This window comes from Panthera leo, chromosome D4, assembly GCF_018350215.1.
Source record: "Panthera leo isolate Ple1 chromosome D4, P.leo_Ple1_pat1.1, whole genome shotgun sequence".
In the NCBI taxonomy this organism is placed as follows: Eukaryota; Metazoa; Chordata; class Mammalia; order Carnivora; family Felidae; genus Panthera; species Panthera leo.
Window position 1 is genome coordinate 57,407,802 of NC_056691.1, and position 24,619 is coordinate 57,432,420.

The 24,619-nt window shown below is 49.1% G+C and overlaps 4 protein-coding genes across 13 annotated transcripts in view; 1 reads left to right on the plus strand and 3 right to left on the minus strand.

The window, feature by feature from the left end:
- Nucleotides 1–12: 12 nt before the first annotated feature.
- On the minus strand, nt 13–2,229 carry SPAG8 (sperm associated antigen 8). Its single transcript, XM_042913402.1, has 7 exons — nt 2,152–2,229; nt 1,360–2,053; nt 1,060–1,234; nt 818–863; nt 618–732; nt 439–501; nt 13–333 (listed from the first exon to the last, which is right to left on the minus strand). Exons 1-7 carry the CDS (start codon nt 2,187–2,189, stop codon nt 142–144), a joined length of 1,323 nt encoding a protein of 440 aa, XP_042769336.1. The 5' UTR covers nt 2,190–2,229; the 3' UTR covers nt 13–141.
- A 902-nt stretch (nt 2,230–3,131) lies between these two features.
- HINT2 (histidine triad nucleotide binding protein 2) lies at nt 3,132–5,403 on the minus strand. 3 transcript variants are annotated; one of them, XM_042912679.1, is made up of 5 exons: nt 5,089–5,403; nt 3,816–3,956; nt 3,615–3,719; nt 3,436–3,508; nt 3,132–3,341 (listed from the first exon to the last, which is right to left on the minus strand). In XM_042912679.1, the coding sequence occupies exons 1-5, from the start codon at nt 5,263–5,265 to the stop codon at nt 3,223–3,225; spliced, it is 615 nt and encodes a 204-aa protein (XP_042768613.1). In that variant the 5' UTR covers nt 5,266–5,403; the 3' UTR covers nt 3,132–3,222. The 3 variants fall into 3 exon arrangements, with proteins under 3 accessions (XP_042768613.1, XP_042768614.1, XP_042768615.1); XM_042912680.1 differs by having other exon boundaries at nt 3,132–3,314; nt 5,089–5,378; XM_042912681.1 differs by having other exon boundaries at nt 3,243–3,325; nt 5,089–5,398.
- Nucleotides 5,404–8,621: 3,218 nt separating this feature from the next.
- FAM221B (family with sequence similarity 221 member B) lies at nt 8,622–19,279 on the minus strand. Its single transcript, XM_042912577.1, has 8 exons — nt 19,261–19,279; nt 19,126–19,178; nt 16,507–17,293; nt 14,251–14,394; nt 9,742–9,852; nt 9,369–9,566; nt 9,063–9,182; nt 8,622–8,696 (listed from the first exon to the last, which is right to left on the minus strand). Exons 3-8 carry the CDS (start codon nt 17,291–17,293, stop codon nt 8,659–8,661), a joined length of 1,398 nt encoding a protein of 465 aa, XP_042768511.1. The 5' UTR covers nt 19,126–19,178; nt 19,261–19,279; the 3' UTR covers nt 8,622–8,658.
- Nucleotides 19,280–19,425: 146 nt separating this feature from the next.
- Nucleotides 19,426–24,619, plus strand: part of TMEM8B (transmembrane protein 8B) — a 69,265-nt gene continuing 64,071 nt past the window's right edge. For 7 of the 8 annotated variants that reach the window (XR_006195799.1, XR_006195800.1, XR_006195801.1 and 4 more), the window contains exon 1: nt 20,098–20,635. Coding sequence is in view for 4 of the 8 variants with exons in the window: in XM_042912571.1 (XP_042768505.1) it covers nt 20,098–20,635 (538 nt within the window). In the remaining 4 variants the exon portion in view is untranslated. Of the gene's footprint in view, nt 19,687–20,097; nt 20,636–24,619 lie in introns of those variants that run through there. The other variant, XM_042912573.1, reaches the window with a different exon arrangement.

The window sequence follows — 24,619 nt, forward strand, 5'->3', positions numbered from 1 at the left end:
GAATTAGCAGTCTCAGGATGAGAGAGAACCCTTTATGAGAAGCCTCTTCACCTAGTACAGACAGAATTCACTTCCTTTCCACCTCTCCAGTACAGACAGAAATCGATTCCATAGTCCATATCCCTCTTCCCTCCTCAACCCTTAGATAGTAGTTCCACCCATTCCACCTCCCTGTCCTCCTCCCTGACAGACAAGGGAAGATATTTCTCCCAGTTGGTGGGAATAATTCTCAGGTTCATAGGGCAAAGGCTGCCCCAGAGACAGAGGCACTGGTGTTGAGAAGCTGCAGTTCTTCCGGAATGGCGTGTCCAGAGTCTTGATGCTACTGACACCCTGGAGGAAGGCCAGAATGAGGACAGATCCTGCTCTGCGCCAAGCCAGAACAGAACAGCCTCTTCCCCCTCCTTGTTTTCCCCGACTCCTAACACCCTCACACACCGGTAGCTGTGGTGCCCTCTGTATCCAGAAGGTTTCAGGTTGCTCCCGACGGTAGTCGTGAGGCTGGAAGGGAAAGATACTGAAAAACTCTTGGTTTGAAGCTCCCTCTCTTAACCTCTGCTGCTCTCCCACAGCCCATTATAGCCCAGCCGTACAAGCACGGTGGGATAAGTTCTCACCTTGGTTGGGGCAGGAGGCCCGGCTTGCACCAGCTCCTTTCGGTAGTCATGGTGTGTCACAGACTCGACCTCAAACTGCTTCCTTGTGGCTTCCTGCTCTGCCTGCACCTCTTTACTGTATAGTCCTGGGGGCGTCAAAGCCATTCTTCCCTGATTTTTGTCTTCCCCGCCTCCCCTTTACCCTTCGCCCAGCCTCTCACCAGATCTGGTGGCGCAGGAGCATCTCCAGCATGGCTTCACGCTTTCCTGTAGGAGGGCAGGGAGTGGAGAGAGTGGGAGAGTCTGGTTAACAAGCAGGCCCAAAGAAACAAATGTGAGAAAAGAAGGAAAATCATGGGGCTTTACCCTTGTACCCATTAAACAATCCATAGTCCCACTAGAAATTCCTTCCTCTCTTTTATCTCTGATTGCTCATTCTGGCCCATTCTCTCATGCTTCACACCTCGAGTTGGCTGATAGCAGTTTCGCGGGGGCTGGTATGAGTCTTTCTGAGTGGTGCTGAAGGACATGGGTGACTGTAGCTGCAGGGTCAGCAGTCCCTGGTGTCCATGTCGGAAGAAGAAACTCTCAGAGCCATCCTGCATGCTTGGGACTTGATCCAGGTGGTTGGTGGCTCTCTGTGGGCCCCAAGTTGAGTGACCAGGATGTCCTTTATGGCACCCACCCTCATCATAAACTACTGCCTCCCCCAGGAAATTGGGGACAGTCTTCAGGAAAAGGGAGCAGGTCAAAACCTTAATACCTCCTCCTCCCAGTTGTAGAGAAGGCTGTGGCCCCGTGGCAATGTTTCACTGGGAACCTTACACTTCCCTTCAACCTCAGGGGTCTTCCAATGCCCTCGGGCACCAGGTTCTGAGACTTGCAAAAATTTCCAGGGTTGTTTCCGAGGTTCCCAGTGACAGTAGTGATTCCAGGAGGCATAATTAGGGACCATATCTGCTTGGGGGGTTCTGAAACTTGGAAGATTGTGGGGGCTGGGCTCACGGTCATGGCCACGGCCTGGACTAGGCCCAGAGTCAGTAGCAGGACCAGGGCCAGAATCAGGACCAGTGTCTTGACCAGAGCCATGGCAGGGACCAGAACTGGAGCCAAGAACAGGGCCAGGACTAGAGCTAAGGTCTTTTGTAGTACAGGGATCCTGAGCAATATGGGAAACATAGATAGGCTCAATGCCAAGTTTCCCATGGCCAATGCTGTGGGTAAAGCTGGCTTCAGTGCAGGGATCCCCCAGAAGACTGTCAGAGGAGTGGTTCATGAGAAGGTTCGGCTCAGAGTGGCACGCTGGGGTCTTTGCAGATAACACAGTCGCTTTGTCGGTGGAGGAGGCTGCAGCTGCTGTAGTTGCGGCTGCCAGGGCCGATATAGGATGCCCATCCGAAGAAAATGGTTCTGAAGTGGACCCCAGTCCTTCAGTGCCAGGCTGTACATCTAAAGATCTGAAAGAGAGCGAATGCGACAAAGTTGTCAAAAGCGGTGTTAAGTCCGCTGACCTTTCTTGTCCCCTTACACCAGCCGCCAAAGCTGCCGCTCTCACCGACATCTCGATCCCTTGGTAGACTGCGCGGTCTCCATCTTCGGTCTCCAGCTACCGGGTTGCCATAGAGACGGCAAATAATTCCAGGAGACTGCGCAGGACTAGAGTTGGGCGGAAGTGTTGGGTGGGGGTGGAGACAAATTCTCTGCGGGGCGGAAGTCTTAAACCTGGGGAAGTCTAGGAAGTTTGCTTTCCGTTCAGACTCCGTTCCGCCTCAGCCCAGCTCTTAAGGTTCCGCTAGTCTAGGGTTCTGCCTTCTACACTTAAGCATGATTCTGAGGCTTTCTAAGGTGGTTCTTTGTGTTGGAGACAAGCACAGGGCTGTAGTATCAGTGTACTTGTGTAGGGGCAACAGTTAACTTACCCGCAGTTCATTCTAAAAAATGGGGTGGGGCAGGGAGTCTTTTAAAAGTTTAAGGTTTAAAATACATCAGACAACTAAAAAGCAAAATGGTGAGACATGGGGATCAAAGAGTGGCAGCCTTTTTTTTTTTTTTTTTTTTGGTGTGATTACTTCTCCTTCAGTAAAAGACCCTCACGTTGGCCATCCTCCTCCCAGACCACCCTAGAACTTGTCTTGGCATCTGAATAAGGGCCAGGATTGAGTGTCTCACCCCTGGGTTTCAGTCTTTCCCTACTCATATAGGCTTATTTCTATTTCTATTTTTCTAGAAGCTTGACCCAGGTGGACCATTTGTCATGAGGACCCACAAATCTATAGGCAAATGCTTCTTTCACTACAGGATGAGCCTCCTTAATGTCTCTCACTCAGACCATAATCTTTTTTTTTTTTTTTTTTTTTTTAAGATTGTATTTTTAAGTAATCTCCACACCCAATGTGGGGCTTGAACTCAAGCCCAAGATCAAGAGTTGCATGCTCCAACAACTGAGCCAGCCAGGTACCACAGGATCATTATCTTTAATGTTTTCTTTTCTATTTGTGAGATAAATCTTTATATATTTAAGACAGTGATCCAAAATTGAGGGAGAACAAGTTTATTAGCATCATAGGGTTCCTTTTCCCCCACCCTCCAAGAATCCAGGTCTCAGGTTCTTGGTCAGTTGGAAGGTTCAACCTGGAGGCCACTGGAGCTGTCGGCCCCCAAGTACATGAATGTGCAGATGATACACGGACTGTGAGCCCAGCTTCCCATCATTGATCACTGAAATGGAGCTTGGGGTTAGGGGGTCAGGATCACGGGAAAGGTCAAAGAATAAAGATCATATTGAAGGGTAGGTGTGAGAATTCATAGGCAAGGGGCTCAATGGCCAAAAGTCACTCACCAAGTCGGTATCCATCTCCCAGCCCCTCAGCCTTTGCTGTCTTCTTAGCCACAAGGAGAAGATGTCCTAGAAGCTAGAGGGAAAGGGAGGGAGATGGGTGGCTTCATTCACAGGGAGCAAAACCTCTAGCTGAGTCCAGGGTTCCCCCCAAAGCCAAACCTTGGCTCTATTCTTCCCACCTGCTGGTCTTCTTCTTCAGCCTGGCTAATCCGAGGAATGGGCTTCTTAGGAATGACCAGGAAGTGCACAGGAGCCTGAGGGGCCACATCACGGAATACGAGACACTGGAAGCAGTGAAAGGCCAGAGGCCACTTCGTTACTTCAACAGGCTGATGGTACCTATTAAATTCCCAAGGGGATGGGTCCTAAGGGCACCCCACCTGCTGGTCCTCATACAAAATGTCAGCTGGGAGGCTTCGATCCAGGATCCGGGAGAAGATAGTTGGGGCTGCTCCCTGAGGAGCTGCCTGCTGGGCCTTCGACACTTCATTTCCATCGGTCACACCTGCAGCTCCTCGGACCTGAAGGTGGGTCAGACATACCCAAGGGAGGGGGTTGACAATACCTCTCCCATATAGTCAGGAGCTGGCAGAGGCCGGGCTCTGATAATCATTAACTTCACCCTTCTAAGAACCTATTAGTGGCTCCCATCCTAAGGAAAATTTCCTCAATTTCAGAGTGTCAGCAGTAGAGAGTAGGGTCAGATAGTGCTGAGCCTGGTTAGATACAATACAGGATTCAGTACTGCAATTGATTCCTGTTCCTAAAGTGTCTAGTAAATTTAGCACTGTTCAGGAGAAAGGACACAGGATGAGAACTGGAAACTTAAGATTTGGTTCCTCTTTTATCACGGAATTACCTTAGATAAATCCCTCCTCTTGGCTTCAAATATAAAGTTTTCTGCATCATCTTTTAAGACCATTGGAGCTCTTTCCCTGTACTCAAGCCCTGTTACTAAGTTTCCACTTATTTCCATTACTTGTTATCTAATCTCTAAGGTATTTTACCTGTTTTATTCAGGTTTTCACACAATTTCCCTCTTTGACACAAACATGTCTTGGTGTTACATCTGAGCTCTTTTGTGAATTTTAACTCCAGTTCCTTGAATCAGTGAAAGGAAGAGTTAAGTGAATTCAGCAACGACAGCCGCAGGGGACTGAGGGGAGGGATGCCCGTTTCCGGGGGCTCAGAGAAGGCTCAAGTCAGTGCTGTCACACTATGGGAGAAAGAGTTGGGATGAACCTGACCCCTCTGATAAATGGGGAAGATGAGAGATTAACACTTGTGTTCAGAAGGCCAGGGGTCTGAGGAGGGCAGGAGACTGGCTCCGAGAAGACAAACCTCACTTCCTGCAGGGGGCACTAAGGAGGCTGCCCGGAACAGGCGTTCGGTTTTAGGAGGCAGCAGCCAACGCACCGACCCTGTCGCAACCTGGGCGCCCGAGCCACCGCCGAGAGGCTGCTGCCGACTACCAGCCCGACCTCGCCAAGCGGCCTGGGAGCTTGCGCCTCCAGGAGAGGCAGCATTCCCTGCCAGACGCTCGGGCTCCGTCCCCGCGAGGCCAATGGGCTGCACGCGCCTGGGGGAGAACGCCGCCCCGGAGGGCAGCAGAGCCCGCGGGACGCCCTCCGCGCCCCCGCGGCCGCTCCTCACCTGCGCCCCCCGCGGCCCCACCAGCGCTATAGCCCCACGCGCCACGCGCAGCCCGGCGGCCACCACCAGGGCCGCCGCCATCTTGCCCTCAGCCGCCGAATCTCTCCTCCGGCCAGCAAGCAGGCCCCGCCGTCGCCCGAGGTGGGGGCCGCCACGGAGCCGGCAAACGACGGCCATTGGCTCCGCTGGAGGCCGCGAGCGAGCCCTGCTATCCCATTGGCCGCGCTCCTGGGCTTCTCTTGAGGTCCTTTGGACCAGAGGGTGGTGTCATTCACTCCACTGGCTCCGCCGCCACGGTGGAGGCGGAATCTTTTCATCCCATTGGCTGCTTCTGCCAGCTCGTGGGCTAGTTTTCCACTTCATTGGCTTCGACTTCTGGTCAGAGTGAAAGTTCCTTTGCCATTGGGCTCCCTAAGTGTTTCCCCAAGAGACTTTCTCACTCCATTGGAAGGATTAAGAGACGTGGGATTTAACTCCGTTTGGCTCTGCTGCACAACATTGGTGCGGCGCCGAGCCTCTGACATCGTAGACCCTCTCCCCGCATTGGTCAGAAGGAGGGCGGGTTCTGAGGGCACTCGGCGCTGGCTGGCTCCGGGAATCGCCGCAACCCCTGGAGGCCAAGGTTTTAGGAGTCCCGGAAGAAGGGGGCGGGAATGCCTGCCATGTGAGGCTGAAGGTGAACTGAGACCGGTCCTTTTATCTTTTTTTTTTTTTTTTCTTGTAATTTATTGTCAAGTTCGCTAGCATACACTGTATATACACAGTGTGCTCTTGGCTTCGGGAGTGGATTCCCATGATTCATTGCTTACATACAATACCCAGTGCTCATCCCAAGTGCCCTCCTCAATGCCAGTGATGGCCATTCCCACTTCCACCCCCAACCCCCATCAACCCTCAGTTCTCTGTATTTAACTGGAGGGATAAGATAGCCAGCGTTTTCCCCACGAGGGCATTTCAGACCCTTGAGCATTTCAAAGATTTTTAACTTACTCATCTAAGGGCAGTCCCTAGTTTATGTTCTTGTGTGCATACTCCAACATTGAAGATTCTGCAGTTCGTTTTCAGGACTTTTTTTTTTTTTTTTTTTTTGCTTTCTTCTTCCTCTTCTTCTTCTCCTCCTCCTCTTCTTCCTCCTCCTCCCCCTCCCCTCACCTCTCCCTCCTCGTCCCCTCCCCCTCCCTCCTCCTCCTCCTCCTCTTCTTTTTAACGGGAGGCGGTGATAGTGACCTGTCTTTGCACACGACTAACAAGCAAAGGAGTAGGTATCCAATGTTCTTTTCTAATCAGAAATGGTGTATGAAACAGCCTCGTACCTGATATTTTCAGTTAGTCGGGTTTGAGAGACAACGGGAGTGTGTCATTGCTGGGTGAGAAGTATATTTCATTTTGTTGGAATATATATTTTTGACCTAAGGAACAGGGGTCACAAAATGCTAATATACTTACCCAACCAAGGTTTAGCCTGACAGTTAACACTTAGGAGAAAAGCCACCACTGTATCTTTAGGTGGTTTTTGTTGTTGTTGTTGTTGTTTTAGCACATCAGTGATTGTGGAATGAATAACATTTGGTGTTTCATTTCCGTTCATTATATCAAGTACATATGTATTGGATGTATATTCCTATTCTGCCCCTTACAATCAATTTTCCATATTATTACATAGTCTATGTAAATATACTTTGTAATGTCTGCATATTACTTCCTTGAATGAGTTTATTACAGTAACCATTCCTTTACTGTTGACTATTGAATTCGTTTCGGTGAATGGTCATTATGGCACTAATTGCATATCACCAGTCAAGAAGAACTCTACTTCTGGAGATAGGAATAATCTTTTGTATAGCCATATTATTGTTAGAAAGGCCTTTTTCCTCCAATGGGCAGACATTTGACCCTGTAATTCCCCCTAGGAGTTCTAGCAGTCCAGATTGCATTCCTTCCTTTGGAAGGACCGATAGCTTCCCCAAATGTGGGGAAATGTAGACTGACTGGCCTTTTCTCTGTGCCCTAGAGGCTGTATGCAGTTCTCGTGGTGCCTCTGAGACAGCAGCAACCCCTAGAGCTGCTCTGGAGAAGTTCAAGAGATAAAAAGAGCTGGGATCTAGGAAGAGGAAGGAAACCAGCCAGGCAGGGTAGGTGACTACAAAGCACTTTGAAACTGGTTATTTCTTTAGGTTCTCAGGGAGAGCAAGTAGCACAGAGATTATTCCTCTTTTATAGATCCAGAAACTGAGGCCCAGAGAGGGAAAGTGATGATATGCCTAGGATCACAGAACCAATTAGTGCCAGAATCTCCCACTCCTCATAAAAATAATCTATGATTCACTGATTTTGGCCCCTGGCCTACAGTTTTTACTCCAAACTTTGTGATCCCTGGCAGCTGTTCTCACCTGAGAGCTGCAGCTCTCTGTAGGTTCTGACCACTGTCTCCTATACTTCGATCCCTACCACTACATCTGCTACTGCACCTTATTAGAGCGTTCTAGTCCTTTGACTGTTCCTTTATTTAATCTGTCAGTTGCTTCCTGGCTTCACTTTCTTTCCATTTGTACGGTCAGCTCTCTCCATATCCTCAAGCCTTCTTTTTTGCTTTATTTTCCTGATCATCCTCCCTGATACCTTCCATCACCAACCATCAATCTATTTTGTTTCTCTCTTCCTCTTTAACTAGATTCCTGCTTTCAGCTGTCCCTGAATCCTCAACTATCCACTGATCGGTTTTTCTCCAGTTCCCCACCTTAGCCTTCCCACACCTTCGCCTCTGTCTTCCCATCTCCTACTCCCCACTCTTATCCCTCTCCTCCCCCACCAGCAACTGACCTTGTCTCCTACTTCGCAGGGGAACTTCAAGATCCTCCTCCTTGAAGCTCAGGGAAGTCCCCATCCTTTTCTTTCTTCCTTCCTCTTGGTCTTAGGAAGCGGTGTTTCTCCTGTCTAGAACAAATCTCTTCACCTCTGCCCTGACCTCATTCCCTCCCTCCATCTTTGGCATCTTGTCTCACCAGGTATCTCTGTTTTTCTTCTGCATCTTCAAAATCTTTTTCTCTGCTGGTCCCTTCCTTTTTTCCCCCCTAAAAAATGCTTCCTTGACTGCACATCTCCCTCTGGATATTGTCTGACTTCTCTCCTGCTCTTTTCATCCAAGCTTCTTAAAGAAACTCTTTCAAACTTACCACTTGGTTTCTACCTCCACTGCATCACTAAACTACATTATCTGAAGACCTTCTAATTGTAAGATCCAATGGACACTTTTCAGTCTTTATCCTACTGGAGTCCCCAACTGCATCTAACATCAGTGTTTCCTCTATCCTTCTTAAACCCCCCTCCCTCCTTGGCTTCCTTGAAGCCACTCTCCTTCTGATGCCAGAGCTAGCAGCTTGAGTGTGGGTGTGGTGGAGGCAGATGCTTTGATCCAGCCTCTCTCCTGTGCGGTGCCCTCTCTTGTTCCCAACAGGTACCAACTCTAAGGTCCTAGGGTGTTTGTCACTGGGCTGGGTTCTGTCCACCCCATACAGAAGCAGGCCAGATTCCAGTGGCTTCCGCTTTCTTTATTGCTGATTTGAGCCAGGCTCAGAGAGGCTTGCGCCAGGTGTTGACAGCGTCTGTCCCTGGAGGAGGGAAAAGCAGAGGTGAAAGGGTCAGGTATGGGGGTCAAACTTAGGGCCAGGCCACAGGCTGTGTGGGCCAGGGAGCCCAGGAGGTCTGGGGTGGGTAGTGGGATGGCCGGAGGGCCCCTGTGTCTGTAAAGCCTCAGAGTCAGAATTCCTGACGATGGCTTCTCAGAGGGTAGGCATCTCTGCAAAAGGCACACAGTCTGCTCCTGGGGTTGGAGACCGGTGCAAGTGTGGGATGCAGGCGCTGAGAGGGTGAGGTAGTCCTGGATGGGATGACTGAGGGTGGGAGCACCTTCCTGCCTGGCTTTCTGACTATGGTCCTGGAATGGTCCCGTTCCAGGTTGCCCCCTGCCCCCTTACCGTGAGGCCTCCCTCCTCGTCGCCGGGTCTCCTCAGTCTCAAAGAAAGTCTCATGTTCCTCCCAGCGCCGGTCACAGGCCGCACAGAGGAAATTAGACTCAAAGCAGTTGCAGCAACAGCCTAGGGCAAGGGGGAAGCCAAGACAAGTATAGGGAATTGGCGCTTTCCCACGGGCTGACTACGTTCTCCTCTCTTCCTCACCAACCACAAACCCAAGTTTCTCCTACCAGTTCCCCCATCCTCATCCCCAAACCATGTGCATCCTACCCATGCCCACCCCTGTACTCCCCTCACCCTAGAAATTACCTTTCACCCTGCAGGAATGGGACCCAGTAGCTGCATGGTCTTCATGGCTGTGTTTGCAGCGACATTGGGCCCTCCAGGCCCTAGGGTCAAAGGTAGCTCGTCTTTTAAGCCAGAACTCACCCACCTCCTCTGGGCGTGATGGGATAAAGCAGAACATGAGGCAGCGGCACTGGCCCACATTGCAGGGCACAGATATGTCTATGGGAATGGGGATGGATGGGAGGATTAGACTGGCACCTAATAGGGCCTGGCCTTCCTGTGCCAGTCCCCCTCTCCCATACCAATACACACACACTTTCTCTCATACATCCCAACACATGGCCCGAGTATAGTTTTCCCTCCCCATGGACAGGGGCTGGTCAGTTCTCCCTACCTGAGACGATCTGGTGCTCTCTCAACAAGTGTCCACAAAAGCATTTGGATTCATCTCCAATTTGGAAACAGTCCCATAGATAATGGGGGCAGCGCCAGCCAATGTGGAGACCTGAGTGTGGAGGGATTAACAGGGAAGAGTGAGAAGGAAAAATAGCCTAAGCCCCCACCCCCTCCCCCCAGCCGCTGTGGTCTCACCTCTTCCCCAGTGTATTCACTCCACCCATGATCTCCACCCTTTGAGACATTTTCCCCATCAGATTTTCTCAGTATCCCACAAGTGTTTCAGCTCCTTTCCCACCCCAGGATCTACTCCATTTCTGTTAGCCTGTCAGAAATGACTGAAGACAGTCTTCAGTTTCTGAAGTGGTTTCCGAGCAGGAAGATTCAAAATGAAATTTTGCTTGAAGACGAACACGAATCTTGCTGAGTTCCCTGTGGCTGTTAAGATTCTCATTTCCTCCCCTTCCCACACTAGAGCCTCACTTTGTTTTGTTTCCTTGAAGTGTCTAAGTTGAGGGAAAGGGAAGATGATTGGCCAGGTATAGAATAGATGGTGAGGACTGGCACCTAAGAAAATGTGGTTGTTAAAGGGACCAGAAGAGGAGGAGGAGGTTGGGCAGCTCTGGGACCAGGAGGAGGGTTTTCCTCACTTTTCCAGTTTGGCACCTTCCTATTTCCCTTTATGTTCCTGGTGTTCCTGAACTGATGCTGTCTATGAACTTGAGAAGGGCTGCCTATAGTTTTCTAAGAATCAGGAGAAAGGGGTAGGCCAGAAGTCATGAGTGGTGAAGACCAAGAAACAGAAGCTTGTGAGGCTAGGAAGTATCCCTGAGAATAGGCACCAGCAAGATGCCACAACCCTTGAGAGCCTGGTTTCAGTAGTGGGATCTGAAATTGGCTTCATGGTCAATCTCACTACAAGGCAAGGGTGGAGCCATTTAAATGTGGGAGAACCAGAGAGCACATTCCACTCAGATTTTCTCACCCTTCATGAAACCTGAGACTACTCCAACTTCTAGGCAAGAATCCTGTATGAGTCCTTATGGAGTGGGACCTTCAGCTATGGGACTCATTCCCATTTAAAGGCTACAATGAAGTGTCACCTCCACCAAAGAGTTGTCCCTGACTTTGTCTGCCTGTCTAGGGGCTCCTCCTCTTTGTTTCTCTGACTCCTTTGCTACTCCTCTCACAGTACAATGCATTATAATAGTGGACTTTTCACTTGTATGCCTCTTTGACTGTAGGTTTTCACCTATATTTCTGGTCCTCGTACAAGGCCTGGCCCAGAATAGGTGCTGAGAGAGCACAGACAGCTTGACTGACTAAATGAATCAGCAAATTCCTTCAGGACAGAAGAGAGACCCAGTATTCTAGGCTTAACACTGAAGTTCCATAAGGAGGGTGGGAAAGAGTTAGTGTCTTCTGGTCTTTGACTCTGGCCAGGGCCACAATCCACAATTCTGTGCCTAATTGTCAGTCTAGTTTTTCTTGCCTTACCCATGATCTTTCAGGGTCTAAAGCCTATCCAGGCGTGGCTTTTGGCTTTCCTACTTCTGTCTCGATCCTGACAGCCTGAAGTGTCAGTGCCCCATTATAGCAGTGAGGCTTTGTTGAAAGGGCAGGGTATATAGGCAGAGTCACAATGGAAGTGAGTGGGGGCCAGGATTCCACTAGCGGAATTCTGAACTCTGTCCAGAGCAGCAGGATACACTCGGTGAACAGATGAGAGGTGGAGGTGAACAAGGGTCAGTGCCCACATATCAAGGTCCCGCTTGAAAGACTGGGAGAGTCAAGTGCAAGCACTGATATGGGAGTCAGTGCCCCGCCTTTAGATGAAGCAGACTAGAGTTTAAACAGAGACTGGCAACTATACCTCAGACTCCATTATAAGTGTCAGTGCCCTTAAAGCAGGACAATTGACATCAGGCTATATAGTCCAGACTGGGACCCTCTACTCTCTGCTCTGATTCCAAACTGTCTTTCTGTTATAAGTGGACAAGGACTGGTAGGGGGAGGAGACATTATCTGGAATGCCATTTTGACGGTGTACCAGGTGGTTCTAGGTAGTTTCACCTTAAGAATCTGTGCTCCAAGCATTTTCACCGCAAACATTTCCACTGCATGATTAACTGGCCATAGGCAATTTTGCCACGAAAGATAAAATCACAATATATATATATTATAATATATATATATTATATATATATTATATATATATATAATATATATATTATATATACACATAAATGGGAGCACTGTGTCAGTGGAGAAATGAAACCAAACTGCCAAACAGTGGATAAAACCAACAAACTGTCAAACCAAACTGTCAACTAGTTATTTTTTTTTTAATCTTTTATGGCAAATTGCCTTATGGTCAATTAACTTTGCAGAATAATATTTGTGGCAAAGAGGTCTACGGCACAGATGCTTACTGTGAAAATACCAGGCAAGGTACAACACAGTCAATTCCATGGTCACATACTCACATTTGCATGATAACATCTGTTTTTGCTTAGAATATCTCCATACAACATATGTCTTTTCATGAAGGATGCCTCTAGTCCAGACTTCTCTCCTGAGCTTCAGACCCATACAGCCAGTTGTCTACTGGACCCTTTTACCAGCATGTTCCACAAGCACTTCAAATGCAGTAAATTCAATTCTTCCTTCCGAACCTCACCCTCATCCTTTGTCCTCTGTTCATCCAACATGTACTTATGCATCTACTCTGTTTTAGGCATTCGTGAATGGCATCATCATCTAATCAGTCTCTTAAGCCAAACACCTAGATGTCATTCCAGGCATGTCCTTCTTTCTTATCCTACACATCCAAAGATCCAAAGGTCAGTTTTGTCTTCTCAGCGTTTCTTGAATCTACTTCATCCACCTATACCCATTCACTTCTTACCCAGACTGTTACTAGGGCCAAATGTAGTCTTCCTATGTCCAGTCGTATTTTTCTCCAGTCTATGCTACTGACACAGTGGTCTTTCAAAAACACAAATTTGGTCGTGTTGTTGTCCCATTTAAAATCTTGCAGTGACTCTCACGTGCCCTTAGGATATAGTCCCAACTCTTGACCTTTGCCACAGAAATGCCTGTACAATTCTCCCGGTCCAGAGCTGACCTCTGTCCAACATTGCTTGCAGTTTCCTCCTGGTGCCTTGCCCTGCATGTCTCACCTTACCTCACTTTTTACTTGGCCACCTCTTTTTACTCATCTTACAGATTTCAGCTGAGAAGTCATCCCTTCCAAGGCTTATTCCCTGAGCCTCCAAGATTGGGTGCCTCTTATCTCTGCTCATGCAGCACTCTGGGCTAACCTCAGTCACAGCAATTATTAGAATGAATTACAATTATCCTTTTACTTTTTGGTGTCTCTCATTAGAGTACAAATTATTTGAGGGATTTTGTTTTTGAAATCCCACCAACCACTACCTCCACATCTAGCTCAATGCCTGACACATAGTTGGTGCTCAATAAATGCTGAATAAATAAAAGAAAAGCTTACACTTGCTCTTTCTCTACACAGAACATATATGGATTCTCTAGAGACCCAAATGAGATCATTGTGACTTTCTTGGCCCGGGGTGGAGGAGGAAGGGGCCCTGCATGAGAATGAGGAAAGCAAATTGCATGGAGGAGGGAGAAGGACATAGAATTACCTGGCTGTCTTTCTATCTTAAGCCCATCTAGTCTCAACATAACTCTCTTCCTATCATAAGGGGAAAGGAAGTATGAAAGACAAAAATAAATACAGTGATGTCTATCTAATTCAGTCTAGAAACCCCAGAATCTGCAGAGTGGGTCAGGGTGGCCTTCTTTCTGAAGGTATTCCCTGTAGACATGAAGTTCAGCAACACAGGTACACGTGCTCACACACCGGATGGCATATGTATACCTAGCACATCTGCACACCCTTTCTATGCTGACTAGATAAGCTAGCAAGCCACTAATGGGGCTGTGAAAAGTACTAATTCTGGGCTGAGACTTGGAATTGACAGGGCTGGGAGGTACAACTCTCCTTTTTGGTGGAGAGACTCATGGCTTTTGGGTACCAGGTGACTCTCGGTCTGGCATGCAGGGTGACAGCCTTTTAATGGAGTTCAACCAAGGGGACCAAGGCCTTTTGCCATGTCAGAGCACCAAGTCTCCTGGACTATCCAAGGTCTGGGCCATCTCTGCTTTAAGGTCTGTTTGGTGTAGGCTATTAGAGCCCTAGATGTGGGGTCGGCCTGTGGCCCTGCTTTTTTTTTTTTTTTTTAAACAACTTCATTTTAGCTGCCTGTCCCTACCTGGGTTTTATATGAATATCTTCACTTTTTTCCTGCACCCATGCCATCCACTTTGGCCCACCTGCCTGCTCCACTCCAATATTTCAGGCAGGCAGCATTGCCATTTCTACAAGGAGCAGCTCTCCATTGTTCAGGGCAGGTTCCCTGATATAGTTGGATTGGAGGTTGGCCATGGGCCTGTCACAGGCCTCTCAAGGGCTTCCTGGGCTCACCTGTCTGGATGGCATTCAGGGTTGCATTCTTCTCCCATTGGAAAAGATAATTTGCCTGAGCACTGAACTTCTTTCTGTGCATTGCCTTAGCCACTTCCACCATTTCTGTCTGCTGAGCGGGGACCTCTGGTTGGACCGCATAACCTGGGAAGGGAGAGGCTGAGTAACCAAAGGGAAGTAAGGAGTCCCTAAAACTAAAAGAAGGGGCCAGGTCAAAGAGTAACCCAATCCCCTCTTATTGGGACAGGTGTAAGACAGTGATGAGAATGGGGAAAAGTCCACAAAAGACTCTGAATAGCCAAAGTAATGTTGAAAAAGAAAACCAAAGCTGGAGGCATCACAATCCCGGACTTTAGCCTCTACTACAAAGCTGTAATCATCAAGACAGTATGGTATTGGCACAGACACATAGACTAATGGAATAGAATAGAGAACCCAGAATTGGACCCACAAATATATGGCCAACTAATCTTTGATAAAGCAGGGAAGCATATGCAATGGAAAAAGCCTCTTTAGCAAATGGTGCTGGGAGAACTGGACGGCAATATGCAGAAGAATGAAACTAGACCACTTTCTTACACCATATACAAAGATAAATTCAAAATGGATGAAAGACCTAAATGTGAGACAGGAAACCATCAAAATCCTAGAAGAGAAAACAGGCAACAACCTCTTTGACCTCAGCCACAGCAACTTCTTACTTGACATGTTTCTGAAGGCAAGGGAAATAAAAGCAAAAATGAACTATTGGGACCTCATCAAGATAAAAAGATTCTTCAAAAAAAATTTTAAGTTCACTTATTTTTGAGAGAGAGAGAGAGAGAGAGAGAGAGCAGGGGAGGGGCAGAGAGAGAGGGGGGGACACAGAATTTGAAGCAGGCTCCAGGTTCTGTGCTGTCAGCACAGAGCCTGATGCAGGGCTCAAACTCATGAACTGTGAGATGACGACCTGAGCCGAAGTCAGATGCTTAACTGACTGAGCCACCCAGGAGCTCCAAAGATAAAAAGTCTTCTTCACAACAAAGGAAACAATCAACAAAACTAAAAGGCAACCAATGGAATGGAAGAAGATATTTGCAAATGACATATCAGATAAAGGATTAGTGTCCAAAATCTATTAAGAACTTAACGAACCCAACACCTGGAAAACAAATAATCCAGTGAAGAAATGGGCAGAAGACATGAAAAGACACTTTTCCAAGGAAGACATCTGAATGGCTGACAGACACATGAAAAGATGTTCAATGTCACTCATCATCAGGGAAATACAAATCAAAACCACATTGAGATACCATCTCACACTGGTCAGAGTAGCTAAAATTAACAATTCAGGGAATAATAGATGCTGGAGAGGACGTGGAGAAAGGGGAACCCTTTTGCATTGTTGGTGGGAATGCAAACTGATGCAGCCGCTCTGGAAAACAGTGTGGAGGTTCCTCAAAAAATTAAAAATAAAATTACCCTATGACCCAGCAATTGCACTACTAGGAATTTATCCAAAAGATACAGGAGTGCTGATTCATAGGGGCACATGTACCCCATGTACCCCAATGTTTATAGCAGCGCTTTCAACAAATTACGGAAAGCCAAATTATGGAAAGAGCCCAAATGTCCATCAACTGATGAATGGATAAAGAAGATGTGGTTTGCATCGGGCTCTGTGCTGACAGCTCAGAGCCTGGAGCCTGCTTCACAGTCTGGGTCTCCCTCTCTCTCTGCCCCTCCCCCACTCATGCTGCCTCTGTCTCTCAAAAATAAACATTAAAAAATTAAAAAAAAAAAAGAAGATGTGGTTTATATATACAATGGAATACTACTTGGCAATAAGAATGAAATCCTGCCATTTGCAACAACTTGGATGGAACTGGAGGGTATTATGCTAAAAAATAAGTCAGTCAGAGAAAGACAGATATCCTATGTTTTCACTCATATGTGGAACTTGAAGAGCTTAACAGAAGACCATGGGGGAAGGGAAAGAAAAAAATAGTTACAGAGAGGGAGGCAAACCAAAAAAGACTCTAAAATACAGAGAACAAACTAAGGGTTGATGGGGTGGGGGGTTAGGGGGCAGGGAAAATGGGTGATGGGCATTGAGGAGGGCACTTGCTGGGATGAGCACTGGGTGTTGTATATAAGTGATGAACCACGGGAATCTACTCCCTAAGCCAAGAGTGCACTGTGTACACTGTATGTTAACTAATTTGACAATAAATTATATATATAATGGGGAATGGGGAAAAGTGCAGGCACAATTACGGCTAACTCCTTTCTTCCCCTTCTTCTTGCCCAGCTGGTGTCCAGGCTGAGCTGTGTGTGCGGTACTGTCAGTGGCATCCACCTGCTCCTTGTCCTCTCCTTCCTCTTCCTTCTCCTTTGCAGATGTGTCCAGGTGGACCTGGGCTGAAGGGCCTGAAAGGGAGTGCTTTTGAAGGATCTCAGACTCAGAGATCTGGGTAGACCTTCCTGTCTGTGAGACCTCACTGGAGGAATACTCAGAGAGGTCTTCCTTCAGAGTATTAGAGGAAGGTACAGTGATACGGCCTTGTGATGAGGTATGAAAAGAAAGGTGTTTCTCTGGGACCTTAAACATGTGAGTCTCCAATAGGGTCTCAGGGATAGGGGTTTCCAAAGGGATCTCAGAGACAGAGTATCCTGAAGAGGTCTCAGGGATGGAAGGCTCCAAAAGGGTTTCAGAGGTGTGGATCTCTAAAGGGGCCTGGGAAGCAGATGGTGTCATATGAGATTCAGAGGTGTGGGGCTCTAAGGGGGTCTCAGGGATGTAAGTTGCCAAAGGGGTTTCAGAGGTGTGGGTCTCTAAAAGGGCCTGGGAAGCAGATGGTGACCTATGAGATTCAGAGATGTGGGGCTCTAAAGGGATCTCAGAGGTGTGGGGCTCTAACGGGGTCTCAGGGATGGAAGTCTCAAAGGATGTTTCAGGGCTAGGGGGCTCCTGTGAGTCCTTGGCAGAGGGGTCCTTTGAAGAGGGGTGTTCCTCTGCATCCATGGCGGTTTGAGGCTCTTCTGTGACCTCGTCTGCTTCCATCTAGTGGTAGAATAAGGTACAGGCTTCATTAGGTTGGGATTGGAGGTTGGAGGGTCTGCAAGTCAGAGTTCACGGGGGGATTATGGAATTAGGATAAAGTTTTCTGTGCACCTGAGATGTAAAGGGGAAGCAAGAGGAACTTTGGGTCAGGGTATGGTGCCAAGAGGTTCACCTGTGTGCCTAGATGCCATGTGGCATGTAGCTACGGGTTGTGAGGGAGCTTAAAGATAGAAAGGCTGAAGCAGTCAGAATCCCATCAGTAGATGGTAGCAGAGGACCATGCCCCAGGAAGAGCCTGAACATAGCAGCTTGGCTACTCCAAGAGCAGGGGCCTGAGCCTTAGGACCAGGATGTTCAGGCAGTGGAGTTCTAGAGACTGGGATACTACCAAGCCAAGGTGGGGGTTTGCTCTTAAGAGTGCAGGACAATGCCATGATGCATTAGGCAGGGCCCTGACTGCAGCCTGTTTTGTCTAGGGATCATAATCAAGCCTCCCTTGATGTCATTCATGTCCAAGGCTTCAATTACTTCCGGCTGGTATGCTGATGATTTCTAAATCCATAATTCCAGCTCAGACCTCTTTAAATCCCTGTACTTCACACTCAAACCCAATTGCTTGCTGGACATTGCTAAATGGATGTCCCACAGGGCATCAAAACTGAACTCTGGAAATTATTTTAGTCTTATCCTTTCCTCTCAGCCCTCATCTTCAAATAGGCACCAAGAACTGTGTTTCCTGTCTTCTAAATACTGTATTCCCAAAATCCATTCTCTCCTTTCTTTCCCCTCCAATTCTGTTCAAGTTTTCATAGTTTTCTACCTGGATTATGTAATAACTTTGCCCCTCTGCGACTTTCCCCAGCACATCAATCTACTCAGCCATTCTTTCATTGATTTATGTAACTTATACTTAACTTTTTTTTTTTTTTTTTTTTTTTTTTTTTTTTTTGAGACACAGAGCATGAGCAGGGGAGGAACAGAGAGAGGGAGACACAGAATCCAAAGCAGGCTCCAGGCTCTGAGCTGTAAGCACCAAGCCCGACACGGGGCTCAAACCCAGGAACCGTGAGGTCATGACCTGAGCTGGAGTTGGAAGATTAACTGACTGAGCCACCCAGGTGCCCCTGTAAACTTATACTTTTTAAAGAGCCCAATCTTACACTTTCACCCAGGCACTGTGCTAAGTAAGCACTGGACTCTGAAAGAATCTGGGAAGGTGGACCAGGTTAACCCAATGACAATACAGATGAGTTGATGTTGTGCTGGGGTAAGCTCAGGATGCTGTGGGGAGTGAGGTGTGACTAATTTATCTTGGAGGGATGTCTAAAAGAAGTCAGCCCTCCTTAATGACCCACTGGAGATCGTTCTAAAATGCAAGCCTAACAATGTTGTTCCTTTGCTTGAAAACACTCAGTTGTCTCAGCTGAAAGATTAACTCCAAATTTCTGGACCTGACATTCAAGGCCTGTCATTACTTGCAACACTGCCTAACTTTTCCAGCCTTAACTTTCTGTGCTCCCTACTTTCCCCCTCATGCTCCAGATGGATTCATTACTTGTATTCATTAGTCTTTCCAAAGGGGAAGCTTGGGACAAGAAGTAGTGAGAGAGGTAGGTTAGGAAGATGAGGGTGGAGAATCAGTCGGTGGGAGGAGAGGAAAGAGAAAAAGAAGGGGGAAGACGGAACTGGGTGGAGAAACGTGGTGGATGGGGAGGGTAAGGATGAAAAGTAGAGAATGGGAGAGGGTTGGACCAAGGTGGGAAGGGACAGAATATGTTAGGAGGGGAACGAGATGAGGACTTGGAGGAAGAGCCATTGGAGAAACTACATACCTCTGGGCCTGTCTTGGCTGTTACAAGTCCTTAGGTCAGGATCTCGTCTTAAGCTGGGAAGGGGAAATGTTAGCGAGGGATGGAAGGCTCTTGGATGAGACCTGGCTGTACTTGCTATGTAATGAGAGGCCTTGCCTTCAAGTCTACGACTTGGCGAGGGGACTTGGACACCTGCAGAAATTCGCAAAGGAGCTCTGGCCAGATCTGGGGAGGGGGACTTGGGGAGGGACGAGGGGTTCCGGGGCCGTTGAGGGAGGAGCTTGACTGAAACCTCTGGAACCCGGGCCAGGAGAGGAGGGATCCGTCACCAGAGCAATCGGAACGCCCGGTAGTCTCCGTGGCAACAACAGTCCGGTCTCCAGAGGAGGCTGCATTGGACCAAAGGGGACGAGTTTAGGGGGCTCACTTCTCTTAAAGGGGTTTGTTGGATCTCTGTGAGAGTGTTTGGGTAGTCTGCGGACATCTGTGGGGACGTCCGTAGGTGTCTGGGTTTGTGAGGGTCTCTGTAAGGTTCCTATGAGATGTGTGTGGCTCCATCAGTGGGGACTGTGAGGATCTGAGGTGGGCTTCGGGGCTCCCAGGATGGGGTGAGAAAGGCAGGGTTCAGGCAGCTGGGGCTGGGGCGGGAGTCTGTCCTCGGAGGCCCGCAGACTCAAGTTGGAGACCAATAGAATAGGGCATGGGGTGGGCTTTACTGATAAGAACCAATCGAATTGAGGAGGGGCGGAGTGTCGTACTACGTCAGGCTGAGGCCGCCGCCGCGGGGCCTGGTTATCGCCGGTCCAGCGCAGCCCGGAGTCGCCCAGGCCTGAACTCCTACCCAGGTCCCGGGCCTGGCCTCAGCCGGCCCGACCCCAGCCCCGGGCCCACAAGGACACCGAAAGCCACCCCCCGGGGGTGGGGAGCGGAGCCGTGGGTCAGCTCTGCGCGCGCCCCGCGCTGGCCGGTCCGGCCCCGCCCCCGCCCCGGGCCATGGCCCAGCCCTTGTCCCGGCCCCTCGTCCTATCCCCATCCAGCCCTTGGCCCCCAGCCCCGCCCTCGCCCCGCTTCCCAAATCGGTCCCAGCCCCGGCCTGAGTCCCAGCGAATGCCCAGATCCAGGTCCCGACCCAGGCCCCCGCTCCAGTCCCAGTCCCTGTGCCTTTCCTGGCCCCTAACCCCGCCTATGCCCGTGTTCCACCTTCTGTCACAAATCCCAGCCCATCCCCTGTCCCGACCCCATTCCCAGTGTTTGCTTAAGCCCCAGGCCCAAACCCTACCCTTGCTCCAGTCCCCATCACAGCCCCTCCTTCCATCCCTTTCCCTGCCCTTGTTCAAACCCCAGTGCCTAGCACAGCCCAATCCATTATCTCAGCCTTTGCCCTCGTCTCTGTGTTTACCCAAGTCTCTCCCACTACCCACCCCTCTCTCTCATACCGTGCCCCTCTCCCAGCCTCGACTCAGGTCTGGGCTCCAGCTGCCGCCCGCCTTATTGCTGCTGTTGCTGTTCTCTGTCCTTGGCCCAGGGGCTGGTGAGTGCAGAAGCAGGAAGCACCGAGGCAGGGATGGGGTTCTGGCAGGGAGGGATGGACTGGAGGGATTCAGGAGAGGTGGGACCTGGGCAGCTAGATCACTGGGGAAGAGGTGGGGAGAAATAGGGAGGAGAGAGGTCTTACACAACTGAGAGGAATTGGGAGGCTCAGAAGAGAGCAAATTGTGGGCTTGAGGCTCAGCAGGTGCCTAATAGTCCCCAGGACAGAGACTCCAAGGTTTTCTTTGCTGGTGTCCACTCTGACCCCACATTGACTCTTGCTTTTCCGAGGAAGAAAACTTGGAAACTTCTCCTGCAAGGGAAGTTTGATGGGGGAGACATGATCCTCCAACACCAGAGAGCCTTTAGTCCAGTGTGGGAAGATGTGGCCTAAACTTTGAGATATTGGGCATGCATTAAAACAGGGTTAAGAAAACAGTTTTGAGAACAACGTGTAGCAAACAGATGGACATGGGTTAGCCACCATTATAACGGGATTTGTTTTTGGTAATGAGCCTTGTTCCAGATAAACTTGACTTGCTTAGGAATAATTCCTGACACTTTTAGAGTAGTTTTGAAATACAGATGGGGCCATTTTACAGATGGGGAAGCTGAGGCTCAGTTGGGGGGCAGTTTTCCCAAGGTCATACAAGCTTGTAAATGGTGGCACTGGGGCTAGAAAAAAGTTTCCTAATTCCTGTCCCATACTAGTGGTTTTTTTCACTGCAACATATGCCTAATAGGAAAATTGACCCAGTTGGGAGAAGACTCAAAGCACAACCTGTCCTCTCCCCTGTCTTCCCAAAAGGAGGCTTAATCCACAAATTCTTCCTCATTTGCCGGTTGTCAGCCTACAGCCACCATTCAGGGAGGAAGTGATTCAGAGAGAGAGAGGTCCAACTTCTTAATGGGTAGAATGTGATAGGAGGAGGGGGTTGTGGCTGTAGGAGATATGCCATAAAGTTGGCCCTATCATAAGGAGATGACTGTGGTCTTCATGGCCTCAACCCCTGCTACCTCTGGTGGGTGGCACTGTAGATAGGATGGAGATGTGCCTAAGGGAGTCTTTGGCAATAACACCCGAGCAGCTGAGGGTCGGAGCTGGGTTTCGGTGAGCCCTGGGGGCCTAGTTCAGTGTACAAGCTTGAGGAGATCAATACATGCCAACGGTTGTGCCCCTGCAGAGATGTCCAAACTCTATGTGTATGTGCACTGGCATCTGGGCACTTAAGCATCTGTGTGTGTACCTTAGGGGTCCCTGGGAATGCTGGTCATGTCCGTGTATGTACATGCTTGTCTGTTGGTATGTTTTGTGGGGTGCATGTGAGCCCGTGTGTCCTCTGAGCGCCTATGTTATTACGTGAGGGGAAGAATACATGTTCCTCTTCAGGAGGAACATGCTTCTTGTATAGATGGATTACTGAAGTGTCACCTTCCAAATGGATTTCTTATTTGGAGGCAGTGTTTGGCAGTGTTTGGTCAGCCCTAGCCTGACTCTTTGGAGGAAGGAGCTCTAGAGGGGCTCAATGTTGATTACTGCTGCTGGCAGATTAGACACTCAGAGGAGGTAGCAGCCACACCAGTTTTTCAGTTCGGGCCAGGGAGAATCCATACTGTTGAGCCCAATTCATAGCTTCCATCCCTGCCACCATGACTTCTTTGTTCATGAGCCACAGAACTGTATAAAGCTAAAAGGTGTGGGTTAAAACACGATTGTCCAGAAGTGGGTTCAGGTGCTTTGGGGAGACTTGTAATGAAGTTGGAAAAGAGCACTGAATAGGCCCTACTTCAGGCAGAGTTGCCCTTAATGCTGTTAATAATCACTGCCTTGGTGGCCTGCCTGCAGGGGTGCTCTGTGACTAGTGGTGGTGATAGGTTTCACCAGAGGAGAGGCTGGCAGTGTCACAGGACCATCGTAGCGCATCATAGCACATAGCATAGTCTTGATAAATGCTTATTATTGGCTTCAATCTCATTTCAGGAATGGAAGGTACCTCCTGGGTCTCCTGGTCCTACCCCAATCCTTGGATCTTTTCCTCCGCTGACTGTAGTTGCATAGCCCAGGTGTGCCTGCCCATTCCAGGAAGTGGCCTTTTGTTCTACCTAGTGCTATCACTAGCAGGGCCCGCCTCTGCCTGTATGCATGTGTGTCTGTATGTCTGTCTGTGTATGTGCATGTATGTTTCAGATGGTGGTAGAGAGTCACTCTAGCTTCATGTGGAGGTAGTGGAGCATCCAGGACAGCTTCATCTGAGCTTGACCAGGGCTTTACTCATGTTTCCTCTGGGCCACAGCTCTGTTGTGAAATGCCAAACCAGAGCTTGTGGTGATTGGGGCTGTGGATGCTCTCTCAAGCGTCTCCCCTCAGACCTTCTGGGTTCCTTCCACCATGTCAGGTTGCTGGACTTTTCCCACTCGCCCATTCCATGATCTCTATAGCCCCTGGCCACTTTTGGGGTGGCTTAACTAGTTCCCCGGTTCTCCTGGCCATGCCATGTTTCTTTGAATCACAAGGATTTTTGTATTTGTTTATCCACTGTTTCCCAAAACTCATTAGCTACTTTTCACCACCAGTTCTCTGAGAGTCCGCATTGGGGGCCTGGCCAACATTTCTTCCTAGCAGTAGCAATGGCCCATCCGTGACCCATCTCTGGTACCCGCTTTGGAGGAAGAGAGGCCCTCCCTCAACCCCAGCAGAGGGCGCTCCAGAGCTCTGCTTGCTTGTAACAATAGTATCCAAGCTTTTTAGCTCTTGGCTTTCTGCCTCCCTGTTAATCAGTGCTCAGCTTGCAAGGTGGCAGGTCTTCCTCGCTGACAGTTGAGACCAATCATGTGGTCTGAACTGGACTGACTAGTCCTTTGGTGTAACTGGCCTTTGAAGATGAGGATAGGCCAGTCTAGGGCCAGTGGCCTCTACATATTTAGGGCAGCTCTGGGTAGGGTGACCTTGAAGTTCACCGGTGTCCTCCTTACCTGTGCTCCCTCCTTCTGCAGACTGTCTTTCCCAGGTAGCTCTTTCTCTGTTGTATCATATACCTCATTTTTGGAGTTATAGCTCCCATTTCTGGAAGGGAGATTGTCAGACGGGGTAAGCCTTGCGGGTATTTCCTATTTGGCTGAAAACTCTCGTCCAGGGTCTCCCCTCCAGCCCCTGCTCTGTCCTGAAGCTGCTTGAGTTCCGAGCCTTCTCATCTGTCTTGGGGGCATCCTTCTGTGCTTTTCTGGGGCTGGTCTTAAATCTCTAGAGCAGTCAGATTCTCCAGAATTTTGCCTGCCATTTGGGACACCCTTCTATGCAGCTGAGCTACAGGTTATTTTCACAATTCTAGCAGTCATAGTGCCTGTGTGTTTGCCTGGCTAGCTGCTGCCACTAGACTTTTTTGCTCACCTTGGCTGTGCTCTGAACAACCATGATCAGGTATCTTGTAGCTTGGCACTTCAGTTAGAGATGACCAGTACCCCCCAGCCCCAAGTGTGAATATTTCCAAGTGGTTTGAGATTCCACTGAGTCATGAACTGACTGCCTCACTGGGTCTTCCTCTGGGGAAACGCCCTCTGGTTGTTCATTCTGAATCCTAGAGGGCCTGATGACTCCCTTCTCTCCTGGGAGTTCTCATGGTGTCTGCCAGCTCCTGTTCTTGCCTCTGCCACCCAAGCTGGTCCTTTGCATCCTCACCACATTTCCACCCTACCCTCCCTCCTGCCCTGAGCCAGTATACAGACAGCTTTTGTGAGGCTTCTGAGGGTTTTCACTGCTCTTGGGACCACAGGGGAACAGAAAGGGGAAGAAAATAAACAAGGAAAGTTAGACAGTTCCTTGCTGACTTTGAAGCTCCACAGGTGGAGTTTAGCCTGCTCAGTGGCCCAAGAGCCCATGCCAACACACACACACACACACACACACACACACACACACGCGCGCGCACACACACACACACACACACAAGTGTGCCATTCACACATGTGTGTTATTAGGCTTGCTAAG